General features: G+C 44.0%; 2 protein-coding genes across 2 annotated transcripts in view; one reads left to right on the top strand and one right to left on the bottom strand.

The window, feature by feature from the left end:
* Positions 1 to 5846, top strand: part of znf839 (zinc finger protein 839) — a 36292-nt gene extending 30446 nt beyond the window's left edge. The window contains exons 10-12 of the mRNA XM_083634079.1: positions 117 to 204; positions 1885 to 2029; positions 4041 to 5846. Coding sequence (XP_083490205.1) covers positions 117 to 204; positions 1885 to 2029; positions 4041 to 4587 — 780 coding nt within the window. The 3' untranslated portion in view covers positions 4588 to 5846. The remainder of the gene's footprint in view (positions 1 to 116; positions 205 to 1884; positions 2030 to 4040) is intronic.
* Positions 5847 to 5986: 140 nt separating this feature from the next.
* Positions 5987 to 19238, bottom strand: cinp (cyclin dependent kinase 2 interacting protein). Its single transcript, XM_083634078.1, has 5 exons — positions 19082 to 19238; positions 13840 to 14017; positions 11314 to 11464; positions 10671 to 10800; positions 5987 to 7844 (listed from the first exon to the last, which is right to left on the bottom strand). The coding sequence occupies exons 1-5, from the start codon at positions 19086 to 19088 to the stop codon at positions 7642 to 7644; spliced, it is 669 nt and encodes a 222-aa protein (XP_083490204.1). The 5' UTR covers positions 19089 to 19238; the 3' UTR covers positions 5987 to 7641.
* Between the last annotated feature and the right edge of the window lie 626 nt (positions 19239 to 19864).

The following is a 19864-nucleotide window of genomic DNA, read 5'->3' as shown; positions in this document are numbered from 1 at the left end:
TCTTAAATATCTGAATATAATTACTGAGCGTAAAACTTAAGCAGAATTTATTCTTCATCTGAAAGATTCAGTCATTGATCCATTGAAATCAAACACAGAAACACCCTCTTTTCTAGAATTCCAAGATGCTGCCGCCATCGAAGAGATTTAAGATGGAGAACAGCGTTCCTGTCCATCAGAACGGCATTGAGGCACCCAAGAAAAGTAGGAGTATGACACTGTACTACTGCAGTAGTAGATCAATACTGCTAAACTGTACTACTTATTGCTGCAGTAATAAATAAATAGTACTGCAGTAGTAGGTGAGTTACTACACTGTTCTGCATGTTACATTACATTGTGTGATACTGGCAAGCCTAATCAGTCTATGAGCTAAGGCTTCAGTAAGAACGGGTAGCATTCGTAGAGAATCCGTTGTGTGTGTGTGTGTGTGTGTGTCTGTGTCTGTGTGTCTGTGTGTGTGAAACCAGAGATTTATTTTCATAAAAATTAGTTTAAACGATGAATCGATAATAAAAAATAGTTGGCGACTCATTTTCTGTCGATCAACTAATCAATTAATCAACTAATCATTGCAGCTATCTATAATTGTGGGTTTTCAAACTCTGAGCCAATCAAATGGCTCCTCTGGATCCACAAGGTCTCTGAGCCTACACTTTCTGACAGGAATTGCTCTACTGAGACGGAGTGAGTTTACTCCATGTTCAACCAGAACCTGCTTATTCTGACCTGACACTTAAAGCAATATTTCCCTTAGTTTAACTAAGTTTAAACTAAGGGGAATAATGCTTTATCTGATGTTTTCTAGTAACACTGGATAATATATATATCTTGGATATTATGTTGAACTACAGCAGATAATTGTGTTTGTCTGATGCGGAAGTGTATACAGTCTGTTATGGCTGAACAATTAATTGAAATATTATCAAAATCATAATATGGCCAAGTGCAATATCCAAATCACAGGAGCTGCAATTATTTGATAAAGGTAAAATGGGTCACAACATAGCAATGATAGCATTAAATGAAGCACTGTGGCGCTACAGAGATGCCCTGGTCTACTAATCATATTCTCCAGACGTAAGGGAACATGCATGTTTAGTACAGACCCCATCAAAAACCACATCATATTTTTATTTATTTTTTCAGTGAAAATGAAATGCAAAAATTAGCATTCCCACTAAAATCAGTGACTTGTATCACAATCACAATATCTGTCAAAAGTATTGCAATATGATTTTTATTTTTTTTTGCATATCATTCAGCCCTACCATCTGTCTACTGTGTGTGTGTGTGTGTGTGTGTGTGTGTGTGTGTGTGTGTGTGTTTTCTACTTTTATTAAGAGCAAAGGGAAAGAGGTTGTTCTAGAGTACCACATGGATGACGTATTTTTGTAGGTTTAACCAGAAATCTTAGGGGAAAAGACTATGGGATTTTAGAATTGCGATTTCGGTTAAATGCATGAAATAAGGTCTGTGGTTAACAAAAGTTTGAGTGGAAATATGTGTTCAGCAGGATCATCTTCACAAACAAGGACCACTTTTCTGACTTTTTAAATGTTTTCTGAAAATCGCATAAAAAAACGCATTTACGCTTCAAAAGTCATACAAGTGGTCCATGTTTGTGAAGATTATCCTGCTGAAGACAAATGACCACTCCCATAAGCTTTTGTTAACCACAGACCTTATTTCATGCATTTAACCGAAATCCCCATACTAAAAGCCCATTCACTTTTCCCCTTACGAACCCAAGTGCTACTTCCAGACTCATTCCTGCGGTACACTGTATGTACAATACATATTCCTACATACATTGATTGAATATTCCTCTAAGGCCAATATTTCCCCTGCTCTTCCTCCCCCCCCCCCCCCCCCCTTAAAAAGGCATGACCTCTGTGGCCCCGGTGACCTCTGCGACCCCGGTGACCTCTGCAATCCCGGTGACCTCGGCCCTGAAGCCCTGCTCCGTCTCTGTTTCTCCTCTTGTCTCAGTGGGGTCCAGACTATCCACCACCGTCTCCTCCTCCAGGTAAACTCCTTCCCCTGACCAAGTAGGGCTGGTAAATATATATCCTGATGTCACAGTGCCTATGACATCATCATTGATGTCATACAAATATTTTGGTCAATAAGGTGATGATGATGATGATGTCATAGACATTGAGACATCATCGGTGGGACAAAAATTTAAACAGACAGATGACAGACAAAGCTCACTTGCTCCCTTTTATATAAAAAGGATGATGATACACATTCACCCATTCACACTCACATTCACACACCGACAGCGTCTGCAGCCATGTAAGGCGCCAACTGCTCGTCGGGAGCAGTTAGGGGTTCAGTGTCTTGCTCAAGGACACTTCGACACACTACCGGGAGGAGCCTCGAACTGGGAACCTTCCAATTCCCAGGTGACAGCTCTACCTCCTGAGCTAATGCCGTGATATGAGATGGTGATATGAGATAGTGCTGCACGATTTGGGGAAAAGGTGCGATTAGGGTGGACAATATTGCGATTGTGATTGCGATATAATAAACAAGAGGTATCTAGGGATGTGCCGGCATGAGTTTTTGACGGTATGATAACCTTGGACAAAAATACCACGGTTTCACATATCACAGACTAAAATACCGTACATGAAATATGTTACAATTTAAAATATATTAAAACTAAAAAAATAAAACAATTTGAAATTAAATTATCTTTACAAAAAAATAAAACATTTTGAGACATTTGCCTGTCCCAAACATGTAAAAAAGAAACACCAGTCAAATAGAAACTGCACTGTGTTACAGCACATAGAAGATGGCTCAGCAAAGTTGCAAAGTTAGTTACATGTCTGTCCAGCAATACTAATGAATGATACACCCCGTTTATTTATTTTGTAGCGACAGATGGCCTTAAACGCCACACTCACGTGACGCTTCTTGAGAGAGAGAGGTGAGAACGTGCATCTTCATGGGACCATGAAGGCGTCATGTGACAGGCTAGTTAGCTAGCCTGGAGGTGATGCTGCCAGTGCTGGCAGCTGCGACAGTGTTTTGCTATCAACCTTGTTAATCTCGTTATATTCTTCATCACAGCGGGTCATCCCCACTGTGTACTTAATCGCGCACTAGTTCTGCATAAGCACCTGCAGCTCTCTCCTTATTTTACTGACGTTCTCACTGATCACACGGCTGTTTACATGCGTTTCTGAACGAACGGCTAGCTAGTTATTAGCATAGCTTGCTGTTAGCGATCATGGATGTTCTCTCTCGCCCTCTCGGTAGATAATATGTAACCTTGCTGCACATAACATTACTTATTTGCGGGAGTGCATGGGAGAAGTCTCCCGCTAGTATTGATGCCCAGTGTGATGGCAGAGAAACGTGTGTTTGCTGCGTCGCGTGTAACGTTAGTTTAGAGGAGGCTCTCACACACACACACACACTCAAAAAGACGTGAAAAAAAAAAAAAAATCGCACACTTTTGCGGTTATGTAATCGCACGTGCTGACATCGCGATTGCGATTCGATTAATCGTGCAGCACTAATATGAGACTAGATGTGGTCTTAGATGTTGGATATGGTAATAATATGGTATGAGACTAGATATGGTCTTAGATGGTGGTGATATGGCATACATGTTGTCTTCTCCTAGTTTTAAAGGCTGCATTACAGCAGGGTTTCCATGGGTCCTTGAAATCCTTGAAAGTTTGTGAATTTGAAAAATAAAAATCAAGGGGGTGTGTTAAGGGGAGGGGAAAGGAGCCTCAGAGAGTCCGGGGTCCAGGGGTGGGCTGGGGTGCTTGGGGTATGTGGGTGGTACAGTAGGGGTAGGACCATTTTCCATGTTGAAAACAATTAGCCATGTTATTGAGGCACCCCCAAACATTGCCTAAAATGCCATAAGGCTGCGCTGTGGGCTTCAAGGTATTTGTGCTTGTATGAGTCTGGACAGACATGGATGTAGATGTAGACTGCAGGCTTCTTGGCGGGGGCATACAAGTGCGAGGCGGTTATTTCTAGTTAGTCATTCTGTGTTTCTGTTCTCCTAGCTCCTGTAGCCCCACCTCCACCAAGCCGTCGTCCACCCTGTCCCCGCCCACTACGACATCCACGGAAGTGACCCAGGAAGCTCCAAGCAGCGAGGGGCAAGCTGTGGGCAGCGATGGGGAAGCCTCAGCCTCCGCTGCCCAGGAAGCGACCCTGCCAGCGGGGCAGGCAGGCTCCACAGAGGACCAGGTCCTGAGCACCACTGACATCGCAGCCCAGATGAAGGAGCTGGAGAAGGCTCTGGGTTCGAGTCCAGAGCCGGCGGCAGGGAGAGCTCCCTCCTCCCCGCCCGGGCAAAGTGAAGCCGACTCGGCCATTGATGTGGCCGCCCCGGCCTGTGAAGCCAAAACCCTGGAGGAGGGCCAGGAGATTTACATCCAGACTGAAGGGCTGACCATGCAGCTGGCCGGGCCGGGCTCAGACCAGATCGTGATCGTCAACGGGCCGGACGGGACCACCATGCACATCCGCACCCCTGAGGGCGTTCCCCTGGAAGCCGTCCACGCCCTGCTGGGCATCGAGGCTTCAGAAGGCCGCGCGCCACAGTGATCCACCCGGACACACGTATATGTATATATATAATATAATATAATTTATATATACATAGGTAATGGACTGATTAAATCTCGCTGTAGACTGAAGTGTTTTTTAATGGAGACCAGGCTGGGCTTTCGCTGGGACAAGAAATCTGATTTTGATCGAGCTCATGATCATGTTTCTCATGAAATATCAGAAGGAGTTAAGAGGATTCTCTTCTGCTGCGACTCCGGCCTCAGTCTGTATTGACCTTCCCTAAGTCCCGCCCCTTTTCACTCTACTGGCAGAACCTCGGTCAACTTTCCCCGTTCCTGTTCTACTTACCAAACGAGACGTCTGTTCAAAGGTCACATTACGAAGTCATATTACATTGCTATCATAATCTTCACGGACACATTATAGTCACATCTTTAGTTGGCTAATGTTAGCGAAATGCTAGCTAACTAGCTAGTATAGCTACATCAAGAGTTTGCCTAATGTCAGATCACCAACTTCCTCCTTATTTCTGGCTAACTCGTCATGTAGCTATACGTTAGTTAGCTAGCATTTTGCTAGCATTGGCTAACATAAGATGTGACTACATACAAAATAATGACATGAACTAGTATTGATGATACATTTGAACAGACGTGTCCTCCTTGGTGATATCTAGTGTAACAGCAAAGGGGGAAGTTGACCAAGGTTCTGCCGTGTTTGCGCAACTGCTTGCTTAACTGTTATTGGAGCACAGAGCGAAGAGGGGCGGGACTTAGGAAAAGTCAATTGAGGATGTTTTTTTTTGTTTGGAGGCGCCTTGTCGTATTTGTTGCAATGTCCTTCCTCTATCTGGAGACCAACCTAAACGGCAAGTCAAGGATACTGACATTCTGTTGGATAGAACACGTTCCAGCTGCTGTAGCCTTCTCAAATACAGTTCTGCTCTTAGTTCAACCATCTAACTCTGGACCATCTATCCGTTAAATATGAAATGATTTATAGAGCTTAGGAAAACAAGGAGTGGATTCTAGAGTGGTGATGTCAGCATCTGCTCCTCTGCTCTTGGTGTTTAGTGTTCAGTAACAGTAACGATCCTTCATGCTGTCCATCCTCTGCTGGTTTTAAGGTCTCCAGTATTCTTTGTAAATTTGTAAACTTCTTCTTTTTCAATGTTTTCATATTTTATAGGAATAGCCAGCCCTTCATTTAAGAGAGAAAAAGTGCTTAGTTGGTTGTGATGTTTATATGTAGATAAATATGGAAACAAAGTAAAAAAAAAAAAAAAAAAAAAGCACTATTTTATTACTTTTTATAAAAAATTCCCGGCGTAACATTTTCCAAACACGAGCTTAGGTTTGTACTACCTTGGGAAATTGATGTAAGGATGAGACATCAAAAAAAGAAGTTTGGAGGAAGTAGTACTTTTATTCATTTCCATGTGATTGTTGCGATTGCTGAATGCAGTACAACCATTTCATCAGCTGGTCAGTGCAGTTCAACATATTCCTCCAATAAAGTGATGAGAAACTCTACGTGGTCGTCATGTCTCTGAACACGCCTATCTAGCCTGGGTTGAGTTCAGCCCCCCAGCATGTAGCAAACAGTTTATTCCAACAGAAATGGCAGTGCTTTTAACACCCTGTTGTGTGACAAGCGTTGCAGCGATTTGTTGGATCCACTGTGGATCTTTAAACGGCAGGGTTTATATACACGTCACTGCTGATTGATTAACACATCTGACATGCCCACGAAACAAGGCAACATATCTCAAAGCCTGTTGCAAAACAGGCTTTGCAAAAAAAACAGTTCAATCTCTTAAATGTTTTGCACTGTGTGCTACAGTTTCCGGGTTGAACATCGTGTTACCTCAAAACGGTGTGCAGCTGTCGCTGTCGCCTCAGCTCGAAGGTCCTGGGTTCGATTCCCACCTGGGACACTGAACGCTGAAGGAATGCGTGCCCGTCCGCATGTCCTCGAGTGCCCACCGCCTGGGTGGGGTCATCAAAAGGGCCTTTCTGTGTGGAGTTTGCATGTTCTCCCCGTGCCTCCCGGGGGTTTCCTTCATATAGGAACCCCTTCACCAAAACATGCAATATCCTGGTTGCTAATGTGGTTCCTCCTCTGGTCGTTAAGGGCGCCTGTTCGGAGGGAGGGGAACTGGTTGGAATAGCGTGAACCTCCCACATGCTATGTCCTACCGGTGAAGCTTCCCCTGTCAGGTGAAAAGAAGCGGCTGGCTAACTGCCCATGTCTCGGAGGAAGCATGGAGCCAGTTTCGGCTCTCCCCAGATCGGCAGAGGGTGGAGTAGCAACCAGGATAAATAAATTAAGTTAGCACTAATTGGGGATAAAAATTGGATAAAAATTTTTTATCCCCGGGGGGGGGGGGGGGGGGGTGACGTGTATATAAACTCCGCCGTTTAAAGAAGCAGTGCACACAGTGGAGCCAAGAGATAGGTGCAACGCTTGGGTCACACCACAGGGTGTTCAAAGCACCGCCGTTTCCATTTAAAGAAACTGTTTGCTACGTGTTGTTGGTGCTGAACTCAACCCTGGACTTCCATCCGCCCACAGCCATTTCCTGAAATTATGATGTAACTGGACCAATCAGGGACTGTGTCGTAGTTGATGAATCACTGGCAAAACAGTAATGGCGTCTCCTGACGCAACGAGCGCTAACATTAACGTTTAAAGCCGTATGTGCAATTATTGCAGAAATAGACTTGATCGCATGAAAATATGTTTTCACCGTTTCTTCAGACTGGATTTGTCGACACATTGGCTGAAGGAGTTGTCTGTCAAGGCAAGTAGTCCCGCCCACTGAAATCGATGTGAGCGGCTGGAAGTCCAGACTGATACTTAGAGCCAAACAGGATGTGAGTTCACATGATCGGGATGGCTTTATCTAGGCTACCACATATTAACATGTTATGTAATAAATATCTATCAACAAATGTTATAAATGTAACCCTTGGCAGCCTCAGTCAAGTTCGGCTAACAGCATGTGTCACAGTGTCCTGGTCAGACCCAAGAACACTAAAAAGAAGGATAAGACATCACTCATGTCACAGCGTTTTTAAGGGTCCTTGGTCAGAGCAGCCGGTGTCCGGTCTCCAGCAGCAGGGCCTCCAGCGTGAGACGGGCCTGGGGGGGAAGGAAGGGCTGCTGCAGCCAGCAGGACAGGTAGACCATGCAGAGGTCAGGGGTCACTGTGTGGGCCACCTCGTGCAGCACTGCCCTCTTCAGCCTCAGCTCCTGGCTGTAGGACTCGAACAGGTGGCTCGAAGTTTCCACTGCAGAGAGGAGGGACCATTAAACCCGAGGACCTCTTTAAGGATACTACAGTATATAAACATTCAGGTAAACAGTAACTGCATGTATAGATCAAATTTGAGGAGAACAAAGAAGACATTTTGTAAAGATAATTTGATTTAAATTGAAAAAAAACAAAACAAGTATACATATAAAACACAAACATATTTAGTCAGATTTCTCCGGGGGGAAGTTCCATAATTTTTCAATAGTTTATTACTTTTTATTTTATTTCTTTAATAAACAGTGATTTAAGTAGAGAATTCAGTTGTAGGAGAAAAGGCGAGAAATCATCTTAGGTCATGATTTAGAAAATGTTTGTGAATGGAAAAACTTTGCACATAGTGTTAGGATGATGTCATCATTCCTACTATGATGTCATAGATCTCTGATGATGTCGCAGACGGTGATGATGTCATGATTCATAAGTGTCTTAAATTATGTCTCGGATGGCCTTACTGATGATGTCACTACGCAGTGTGATGTCATAGTCGGGACCTATAAGGTTGTGCTCTGCAAGTCCTCTGTAGTTCATAGACTAACCTCACGACAACCTTCTGCACAGTTTCCATCTTCGAACTTTGCAGACTCAGCTATCAAGTGCTACAGCGTTCCTAGTTATCGGGACTTTAGTTTACCAAGTGTATCTTGGACATTAAGTATCCACACCTAAATCCACATGTCTCACAGCAACCCTAACACATAGGCCAGGGTAATTAAATTAATTCAATATTCAAGAGTGCCATCATCTGGATTAACATAGTAACAAACTGATAATATCCCTGAGAGTAGCAGCTTAAAAAGATTACTAGATCTGTCAGAAATTTTTATATTTCACAATCAAAAAATAGGCGAGAAATTCTAGATTATGTTTGCAGAAGGTACAAGAAATATCTGTCTAAACTTAGCAATAATTAGCAGAATACAAGTATCACCATGACAACATAACTTTCAAAAATTTTACAGAAGAATCTCCTGTAAAATTGAGAAAGTTATGTTGTCATGGTGATACCGGTCTGTATGATCCCATTAGATTTTGCTGATATATTTGCAAGCTACTTGGAAAAACTGCTGTAAACTCTTTAATTCTGCTGTGTTATGTGAAATATGTTGACAAGACATATTTGCTATGAGAGTATATGGGTGCCCTGTGCACACCCCAGAGATGCTCACAAGTCATTTTTTGCAAGTCCATGTCAAGTCTCAAGTCTTTGAGGGGCAAGTCCAAGTCAAGTCTCAAGTCTTTGGTCACAAGTCCAAGTCTAGTCTCTTATGGATGAGTGTTCTATCATCTGCTGCATGCCACCCGGTCTGCTTAGAACACTGCATAGCTAAAACTAAGGAATTCAAAGCATGTACTATATTATCCTCAGTCCTCCTCACTCCTTTAACTATTAGCATACATTATCAGCATTAATTGGATGACATAGTAGACATTTCCTTAATGTTAATGCACCAAAAAAATAAATGAATAAATAAAATGAAGATTGTTCACAAGTCCCAAACCTCAAGTCCAAATCAAGTCACGAGTCTTTGAGGACGAGTCTCAAGTCACTGTGTGTGTGTGACTTAAGTGCGACTCAAGTCCAACTCCCCATCTCTAGCACAGCCGTGCTACTCATCCAGGGTGCAGCTAGAGCAGGAACAGCATTCAGGAGCAAGTAGGAATCCAAGTGAACTTGAAGATGAAGAACCAATGAGGCGAAATGCGTTGTTTGCACAATTTTATGTGAATTAAAATAAAATAAGTCAATCTAACACTCCTGAGCCCTGTTCAAACCCAGTCCCTATTAGAGAAATAGTGGACTATATAGTGCGTTCGCCATTTTTTACTAGTGTCCGAATTCTCAACTGTTAATTTTACTCACTATATAGTTGACTATAAAATACCCACAATGCACTGCAATGTATAGTGAACAGCGAATGTACCCTACATTTTCTCCCATATACCACAACAATAATAATAATTATAATAATAATTGATTGGATTTATATAGCGCCTTTCAAGACACTCAAAGCGCTTCACATATCAGGGGAGGGAGGGGGAGGGAACTCAACTCATCCACCACCGATGTGTAGCACCCACCTGGGTGATGCACGGCAGCCAGTTTGCACCAGAACACTCACCACACATCAGCTATCACGGTGGAGAGTTGAGGACTGAAAGTGCCAATTAAGTAACAAGGGATGATTAGGTGGCCATGATTGAAGGAAGGCCTGTTTGGGAACTTAGCCAGGGCACCGGGGTTACACGCCTACTCTTGCAAAGAGTGCCGATGGGATCTCCACAGAGCGAGAGAGAGAACCACAGAGAGTCAGGACCTCGGTTTAACGTCTCATCCGAAGGACGGTGCTCACTCACAGGACAGAGTCCTGTCTCTGCCCTGGGGCATTGGGGAGATTATTCATCAGAGTGGATTATTCATCAGACCATTCGGACCAGAGCACCCCCTACTGGTCCTCCAACACAATTTCCAGCACCAGTCTCCCATCCAACTGGACTATCCTAGGCCAGACCTGCTTAGCTTCCCAAGGAAAGCCAGTAATGTAATGCAGGAGCCACTGGTGCTAATGCAATGCCGTCGTGTTTACCAAAGTAGAAGAAGAGTGAGGTAGTGTCCGAAACTCGTTTGATCATTGCCCATATAGTTCACTATGATAAACACTGCATGGGGAATAGTGAGTGAGTGAATGAGTGAACCATTCCGAACACGGCTCTGGTGTGCGCTGGATTTAGCGAATGAATTACCTAACGAGCATCATTAAAATATCTAACCCATCAGCAGGCCTCACTGGCCCAGACTCACCAAACTGAGCTGTGGTCCAGCTGTGGAACAAAGGAGTCTTCCGGCCGTCAGCTCCAAACTGAAACTCCTCCAGATGTGAGATGCCTCTCTGAGACTCCAGGAGGCGCTCCATCTTACAAACCACCACACTCTGCAGAGAGGGAAAGACTGTGTTGGTTCCCACACATTTTCATGGACACAATTTCTAAACTTTTCCATGACTACTCAAGGATCGATAATATAATGTCCATGTAATGTGAGGCGGTGACTCTGAATCAATAGCAGAAATGATTACTACACTGGGCAAATAGGACATACCTCTTTACATTTGATTCCAGTGCTTCTTCTATTTTATATTAATATTTTTATGGAAAATTTGTGTTTTATTTCAATGTGATGCAGTGACTCTAAAGCACTAAAATCCAATATAAAGAGGTGTGTCCTATTTGTCCAGTGCAATCATAATTTCTGGTATTGATTCAGAGTTTTTGTGACACGTTACGTTACATTATGTGGAAGGTTATCCACAGAAGATTACTGTAACAATTAATTTCATCCACACAATAAAATGCCACAAGATTCTGATATCTCATGACTTTTCCAGGTTTTCCTTGAGCATGTGAACCCTGATATTATGATGTCTATTCCTGTAGAAAGACGTCACCATCTTGTCGACGACAGCCAGCAGCTTGCAGCACTCTTCCTCCAGCTCTCCACTCCGGCTCGCAGCTTGCCACGGCTCAGGAGGTGCAGCTTCAGATCGTTGCGGCTCAGGGGGTGGAGCTTCATCCACCACCTGCTGCTCTGTGTTGGACCTGAGGATGAGAGAGACGAGACATTCAGACTGCGCTGCACTGTACTGATGAAGACTTTTGATCTCCAAGGAACCCAAAAACTGAGGCAGCGACACACACACACACACACACACACACACACACACACACACACACACACACACACACACACACACACACACACACACACACAGTAGGGCTGAACTAGCCTGGGTAAACCCATCCCCCACGTGACCTGCTCTCAGACCTGTTCTCAGTCACTATGTGCTAGTGACTGGGAACTGAGAGAGCAGGTCACGTGGGGGCTGGGTTTACCTAGGCTAGGGCTGAACGATATGCCAAAAAAAAAAAACATTGCAATTATTTTGACAGATATTGTGATTGCGATACAAGTCACTGATTTTAGTGGGAATGCTAATTTTTGCATTTCATTTTCACTGAAAAAATAAATGATGGGGTCTGTACTAAACAAGCTTCTTCCCTTACATCTGGAATATATGATTAGTAGACCAGGGCATCTCTGTAGCGCCACAGTGCTTCATTTAATACTATCATTGCTATGTTGTGACCCATTTTACCTTTATCAAATAATTGCAGCTGCTGTGATTTGGATATTGCACTTGGCCATATTATGATTTCGATAATATTTCAATTAATTGTTCAGCCCTAACATACTGTATACACTTAAAAAAAAACACGATTTCAGACGGAAGCCCGTCTTTATTGTCACACGAACACACTACAACACATGCATGCGGCCACAACACACACTCATGCTGACGGTGGCCGGTGAAATATGTCCTCTGCATTTGACCCATCCAGGCTTGTCCTTTCCTCCGGGGGGCAGGCCAGGAGCGGTGGTCGCTATTTCTTTCCAGTGCCCGGGGACCATCATTGGACCAACTTCAGATGTTGTCGTCACTGGTCGGATGACGATCTTCTGCATGTTAGTGGGGGGTTATGTACGGAGGAACCCTCTGGGGGGTACGGGGAGAACATGCAAACTCCACACAGAAAGGCCCTTTCGACGAGATAGCCCACCTGGGCAGTAGGCACTGAAGATATGGGGGGGTCACAACTCCAGCGCCCACAGCGTCCCAGGCGAGAATCGAACTCAGGACCTTCTTGGGGCACGGTGGCTCAGTGGTAGAGCTGTCGCCTCGCAGTCAGAAGGTCCTGAGTTCGATTCTCGCCTGGGACACTGTGGGCGCTGTAGTTGTGTTCCCCCCCATATCTTCAGTGCCTACTGCCCAGGTGGGGTATCTCGTCGTAAGGGCCTTTCTGTCTGTGTGGAGTTTGCATGTTCTCCCCGTGCTCCCCCAGGGGGGTTCCTCCGAATATAACCCCCCCCCCCATTAAAAACATGCAGAAGATCAGATCGTCATCTGACCAGTGACGACAACATCCGAAGTCGGTCCCCGGGCGCTGTACGAGAAAAGCGACCACTGCTCCTGGCCTGCCCCCCGGAGGAAAGGACAAAGCCAGGATGGGTTAAATGCAGAGGACAAATTTCACCGGCCACCATCAGCATGTGTGTGTTGTGGCCCTCCGTGCATGTGTTGATTGTAATCGTGTGACAATAAAGACGGGCTTGTCCGTCTGAAATCGTGTAGCTGTGAGGCGACAGCGCTACCGACTGCGCCACCGTACCCACGCCGACTTCTGCATCAGACAAACACGATTATCTGCTGTAGTTCAACATAATATCCAAGATTTATACATTATCCAGTGTTACTAGAAAACATCAGTTAAAGCATTATTCCCCTTAGTTTTAAACTTAGTTAAACTAAGGGAAATATTGCTTTAAATGTCAGGTCAGAATAAGCAGGTTCTGGTTGAACATGGAGTAAACTCACTCTGTCTCAGTAGAGAAATTCCTGTCAGAAAGTGTAGGCTCAGAGACCTTGTGGATCCAGAGGAGCCATTTGATTGGCTCAAAGTTTGAAAACACACAATTATAGCTGCAATGATTAGTCGATTAATTGATTATTTGATCGACAGAAAATGAGTCGCCAACTATTTTTATAATAGATTCATCGTTTAGACAAATTTTTATGAAAATAAATCCCTGGTTTCAGCTTCTTAAATCAATATTTTCTTGTTTCTTTAGTCTTCTATGACAGTAAACTGATTATCTTTGCCTTGTGGTCTTGTTGTTGTGACTGTTGGTCAGGACAAAAGAAGACATTTGATAACGTCATCGTCATCTTTTTAGTTCCCGAGCCACGAAAAGGAGCCTGAGTGTTTCATTTGTGGAGGATCTATTCTAGGCAGAAGAGGTGCTCTCAGAGCATTTGATTGGCTGGAGCACCCTCAAACAGAGCGTGACGTCACTGTGACATCAGTGTAAGCAAAAGAATTGCCCTAACTTGAAAAAAGGAATTGCCCTAACTTACTCTGTGAGTCTCAGGTTGACGATGCGGCTGGCAGCACTAAAGCCTTGGTCATTCAGCTTCTCCCAGCGGACGATCAGGTTGTGCCATTCGGCCGCATTGTCTTTGATCTTTCTGGCACTTCCTGTGACAGCGGAGCACTTCCTGTTTCCTGGGGTCACAACGCCATCACCTGACTGGGCTGGAGGGAGACGTGCAGTCAATATTTTATAATTAATATTTGTATGTCCAGTGGTCGAAAGTAACGTAGGCTACATTTACTCAAGTACTGTGTTTAGGTTATGGTACTTGTAGACTACTTTACTTTATGTGAGTATTTCCATTTGATGCTACGTTATACTTCCACTCCACTACATTTCAGAGAGAAATATTGTTCTCTCTCTGTTTTTTTTAATCTAAAGACATGTAACCTGCATGAATCGCAGGTTGGCCAAATCAGCATGAACTCAAATAATGACATATCCTAACCCTAACCTAACCCTAACTTAACCTAAACCTAACTCAACTGTAGCCCCATTTGTACTCTCCGTGACATGAGGTACCAAGGGGAGAAAAAGGTTTCTTACCCGTTAACGATGTCGTATTGCATATTTAAAGATATATTCCTCTCACGGATATCAGTAGTTTGTCCGGGGGTGTTAAAATGACATTCTGCTGTGAAACAACAGTTTAAAAGCAGTCTTTCAACAGCCAGGTGCCAAATTTACACCAGAGAGTGTGCTTGATATTACTATCAGCTGCTTCTTCTACCAGAACTTTACACCATTAGATTACTCTTGCTAACTACTACATCGTGCACCGCTTAGACTGTAACTCATATTTAATGTAATGCCTATTTAACTTGGACTGCAAATTCACTGCCTATTTAACTCAGACTGTAAATTCAATGTAAATTCCTATTTTATGCCTCCTCCACTCATGTATATATTGGACTGCACTTGCAATGTTGTGATTGTGTTTTTTTCCTATTTCTTTATCTCTAAATATTGACATGACCGCTACGCTGCATAATGTCACCTAAGACAAAAAAAAAAAAAAAAAAAAAAATTGCCTGATGAAGACCCAATAGGGTCGAAAGCTTGCCAACCTTGAGCGCAAATAAAAACGGGAGCTGCTAATCAGTGTGCGGACAATTCCTTTATTTTTTTATTTCACCTATTTGTCCTACACCTGATGCCCAATGTGGTTTTGGATGTGCGCACATTTTTCCTACTTTACCTAAGACAAATTCCTCATATGTAATCTTGCATACTGTGACAATAAAAGTGATTCTGATTCTGATTCTGATCACGGTGCACCGCTTGCACTTGGCGAGACGTCATGAATTACTCAAACTCCCAATGTTCCTGTCGGCACTGGGCACTCTCCTCTCCTAAATTCAGCACCTGGCTGTGGAAAGACTGCATGTAAACGGTTGTTTTACAGCGGAATATCATTTTGTCACCTCTAGACAAACTACTGACTATAAGAGGAATATAATATCTCCAAATCTGTGATACGTCGGAAATGGGTAAGAAACCGTTTTCTACACTTGGTACTTCACATCACGGAGAGTAACGCTGTGTGACCAAGTCCCAGAGCCACAGGCAATGGAAGAGGGAACAAATGGGGCTAACAAATGGTCCTACACAGTCACGCCCCTCTCTCATCTTTCCATCTCCTCCTTTGAATCCCACTCAGTTACCGTCACTCTGCCCACTAAACTCACCATTATCATAATCTACCGCCCCCCCGGACACCTTGGATTATTCTTTGATGAAATGGACACCCTTCTCTCCCTCTTTCCCCTAGATAACACTCCACTCATTCTGTTAGGTGACTTTAACATTCCGGCTTCAACACTTCACTCCCACACGTTTCTTAACTTCTTCTCAACTTTTGATCTCTCCCTCTCTGCGTCCCCCCCTACCCACAAGGCTGGCAACCTCCTCGACCTCGTCTTCACCCGCTCCTGCAACACATCCAACCTCTCAGTCACTCCCCTTCCTGTATCCGATCATTTCTTCATATCCTTCACCCTTCCGATTTCCGTTCTCACTTCCTGCCCAGCTTCCACCCACTCAATCACCATCCGACGGAACCTCAAAACCCTCCCTCCCTCCTCTCTCTCCTCTGCTGCCCTCTCGCTCCTTCCCTCCGTTGAAGAATTCTCTCTCCTCTCCCCAGACGTAGCCGCCAATTCGCTCTTTTCCTCTCTTTCTTCCGCCTTAGATTCCCTCTGCCCCCCCATCTCTAAACTCGCCCGTTCCTCTCCCCCTGCACCTTGGCTCACCGAACCCCTCCGCACCCACCGCACCGAACTCAGAACATCAGAAAGAAACTGGAAAAAATCTCTTGACCCCATCGATCTCTCAATATATCAACTCACCCTCTCCAATTTCACCTCTGCAGTCTCCTTAGCCAAAACCTCCTTCTTCACTTCCATTATCCAATCTTCTGCTTCCAATCCCCGCAAACTCTTTTCCACCTTCTCTACCCTACTAAATCCTCCTCCCCCTCCCCCCCCTTCCTCCCTCTCTGCCGACGACTTCTCATCATTCTTCATTAAAAAAGTAGCTGACATCAGTTCTTCCTTCCCCCCTCCAGTCATTCATACCACTCCTTGTTCTGACCCAAACCCACTGCCTCCTACTTCCGTTATCTCTTCCTTCTCTCCTCTCTCACCGGTAGAAATCCTTAAAATCATAACATCAAATCGTGCCACCTCCTGCCCCCTAGATCCCATCCCTTCCCCTCTCCTCCAGTCCATCTCCCCTGACATTTCTCTTTTTCTCACTTCCCTTATCAACTCCTCCCTGTCCTCTGGTGTCTTTCCCCCTGCCCTAAAATCAGCTATAATAAAACCACTCCTTAAGAAACCATCCCTCGATCCCACTGTCATTAATAATTACCGTCCCGTCTCCCTCCTGTCTTTTATTTCAAAAACTCTTGAAAGAACTGTATCAAGTCAACTCTCTTCCCACCTCACCCGAAATAATCTTTCCGACCCCCATCAATCTGGCTTCAAACCGGCACATTCCACAGAAACCGCCCTCCTCTCTGTCACCGAAGCCCTTCACTCCGCCAAATCTTCATCACTTTCTTCAGTACTCATCCTTCTCGATCTCTCCGCAGCATTCGATACAGTCAACCATCAAATCCTCCTATCCACCCTCTCCGACCTGGGAATCACTGGCACTGCACTATCCTGGTTTTCCTCCTACCTGTCTGACCGCACATTCCAAGTCCTCTGGCGAGAAACTCTTTCACAGCCCTGCACTCTCACCACCGGTGTCCCCCAAGGTTCAGTCTTAGGTCCATTTCTCTTCCTTCTTTACATGCACTCCCTTGGCCATATAATTTCATCCCACGGTTTCACCTATCACTCCTACGCCGATGACACCCAGCTTTACATTTCATTTCCCCCCTCTGACACACATATCAAATCACGCATCTCCTCCTGCCTCCGAGACATCTGTCAGTGGATGTCTGCTCACCATCTGAAACTCAACCTCTCCAAAACTGAACTCCTCCTCATCCCCAGTAAAGACTGCCCTCTGACCGATCTTTCCATCTCCATTAATAACACCACTGTAACCCCTTCCTCATCTGCCAAGAACCTTGGAGTAATAATTGACAACCATCTTTCCTTCTCCAATTTCATTGCAGCAACGGCACGTTCCTGTAGGTTCTCCCTCTATAATATTCGTAAAATTCGCCCATTTTTAACATTAGCCGCAACACAACTCCTCGTCCAAGCACTTATCATATCCCGCCTTGATTACTGTAATGTCCTCCTCGCCGGTCTCCCTGCCTCCGCTACTCATCCCCTTCAACTAATCCAGAACGCTGCAGCCCGCCTGATCTTTAATCAACCAAAATTCTCCCATGTCACTCCCCTTTTCCGTGACCTTCATTGGCTACCCATCTCAGCACGCATCAAATTCAAGACATTAGTACTGACCTTCAAGGCAGTTCACTCTACAGCTCCTCCATATCTACAATCCATGATCAAATTCCAAACCCCCCACCGTTACCTCCGCCCCTCCACCAGTGCAGGCCGTCTCGCCCCTCCGCCGCTCCATGGACCATATCGCTGCACTTCACGACTATTTACACACCTCGCACCAAAATGGTGGAATGAACTCCCCCCTGCAATCAGAACCACAGAAACACTACCCTCTTTCCGCAAAAAACTTAAAACACATCTTTTTACATCCCATCTGACTCCCTCCTGACTGACTTTCTTCAGGCACCACTTTTTCTTGTTTTCTTTGTTTTTCTTTTCTTTGTTTTCTTTTCTGACTCCCCCTGACTGACTTTCCTCAGGCACCACCTTTTCTGTGTTTTTAGACAATGATTATTGGACTTGACAATTTGTCTCACCTGACTATAGCATGAATCAATTAATTAATTTATTATATGCTGTCTATTCATATTATTATTGCTGTTTATTATTATTGTTTATGCTGTCTGTTGTTGCTGGTTTGTACTGCTTTTCTATCAGTTTTTTATTGCTGTACTGTACATAATTTCTGTACGTCGCTTTGGATAAAAGCGTCTGCTAAATGCCAATAAAGTAAAGTAAAGTAAAGTAACCCAACTGTGACCCTACTAAGAGACCGGGCCGCATTATTATTATTTTTTTACTGACTGACTTAATGAGCTTAACCAAGTTATGTTACCGAGAACAAAACTATGATGAGAGAATAAATACTACTACTACTAGGCCAGTGGTTCTCAATGTGGGTTCCGGCCAATGACCACCAGGGGTCCTTGAGGGGGTTCCAGGGGGTCAACCTGATGAAATGTCACCTACTATTGACAAGGAGTTAAAACAGAGAATGTAGAAGAATTCATTACTGTTTTCAGTTTGTCTTATCACTCTACCTGTAAGTCAGTCATGCAGTTCTGGACTGATTCTCAGATTTGTGGCTCTAATGTGGACTACATTACTTTATATGGAAAACTTTGAGAATCGCTTCTACTGCCTACTGCTACTAGCCCTACTGGCTGCTATAGTCTACTGTACTACTAGCCCTAATGGCTGCTACTATAGCCTACTGTACTAGCCCTACTGACTATATAACCTACTGTACTACCCCTACTGGCTGCTACTATAGCCTACTATACTAGCCCTACTGGCTGCTACTGCAGACAGTGAAACTGTCAAGTTATTGAATGATAAAACGGGTGTTGAGAGAAGTAGCAGATAAAGTAAAGTGGATATTTTTGTTGACCGTATTTATATTTAGTGCAGTCTTACCTTCCATTGCAGCCCGTCTGCTGCGAAACAAAATATAAGTCTTGGTTATTTACTGCAGTCTCTCATTTAAAACAGCAGATATACAAACAAAACAGCACATAAACAATGTGCTAAACGGAGAGCGAGAAATTCCGCATTCTTCCTCTCCTTCTTCTTCTCCTTCTTCTTCTCCTTCTTCTTCTTCTTCTTTTTCTTCTTCTTCTCTGAATTAATGGTTAAAAAAAACGTCACACCGCCCTCTGCTGGTTCGGAGCATAGACTGGTTCGGAGTGAAGTTAAAAAACAACTGAGTGGGAACCAGTGCCAGTGCAGTCTCGGTACGGTTCGCCCGCTACAGAATCTGATCGCCCTACCGGGAGCGCTCGGCTCGGGGTCCACGACCCAAACCCTAACCACCCTAACCTCTAAGTTGTAGGCTATACTCATGTAAGGGAGCTATTCATTATTTATACACCATTGACATTGAATGTCGAATTACGCTATATCATTGAAATGACTGAATGATTTAAAATAGCCTACATGTAGTTTGAGATGGCTGTTTATCTTTATTTATTTTAATGTTTACTTCATAGCTATTCAGCAATTTGAGCTGCAACGTGTATTTCCAAATAACTCTTATTAGGCTATTATTAGAAATGACGCAAATTATGCAGCTGTTTTTCATTAACCTATTATTAAAATTCATATGCCAACATTCCTCACATTCATCTGAAAGTTTTCCTTTGAAATACTTTATATGGAAAGATTTAAAATTGTTTCATCACTTCATTCTAGGCTGTTCCT

The sequence above is a fragment of the Poromitra crassiceps genome (assembly GCF_964638095.1).
Source record: "Poromitra crassiceps genome assembly, chromosome: 3".
NCBI lineage: Eukaryota > Metazoa > Chordata > Actinopteri > Beryciformes > Melamphaidae > Poromitra > Poromitra crassiceps.
Note: the sequence above shows the minus strand (reverse complement) of the source record. Positions and strands in the feature narration are given on the sequence as shown.

What these genes read in the sequence shown, in the direction of transcription:
- cinp (XM_083634078.1), bottom strand. An exon ending in GTCAACCTGAGACTCACAGA is followed by an intron (nt 11,465 to 13,839) that starts GTAAGTTAGGGC and finishes TCTCATCCTCAG; the next exon opens with GTCCAACACAGAGCAGCAGG. An exon ending in CTGGACCACAGCTCAGTTTG is followed by an intron (nt 7,845 to 10,670) that starts GTGAGTCTGGGC and finishes TCCTCTCTGCAG; the next exon opens with TGGAAACTTCGAGCCACCTG.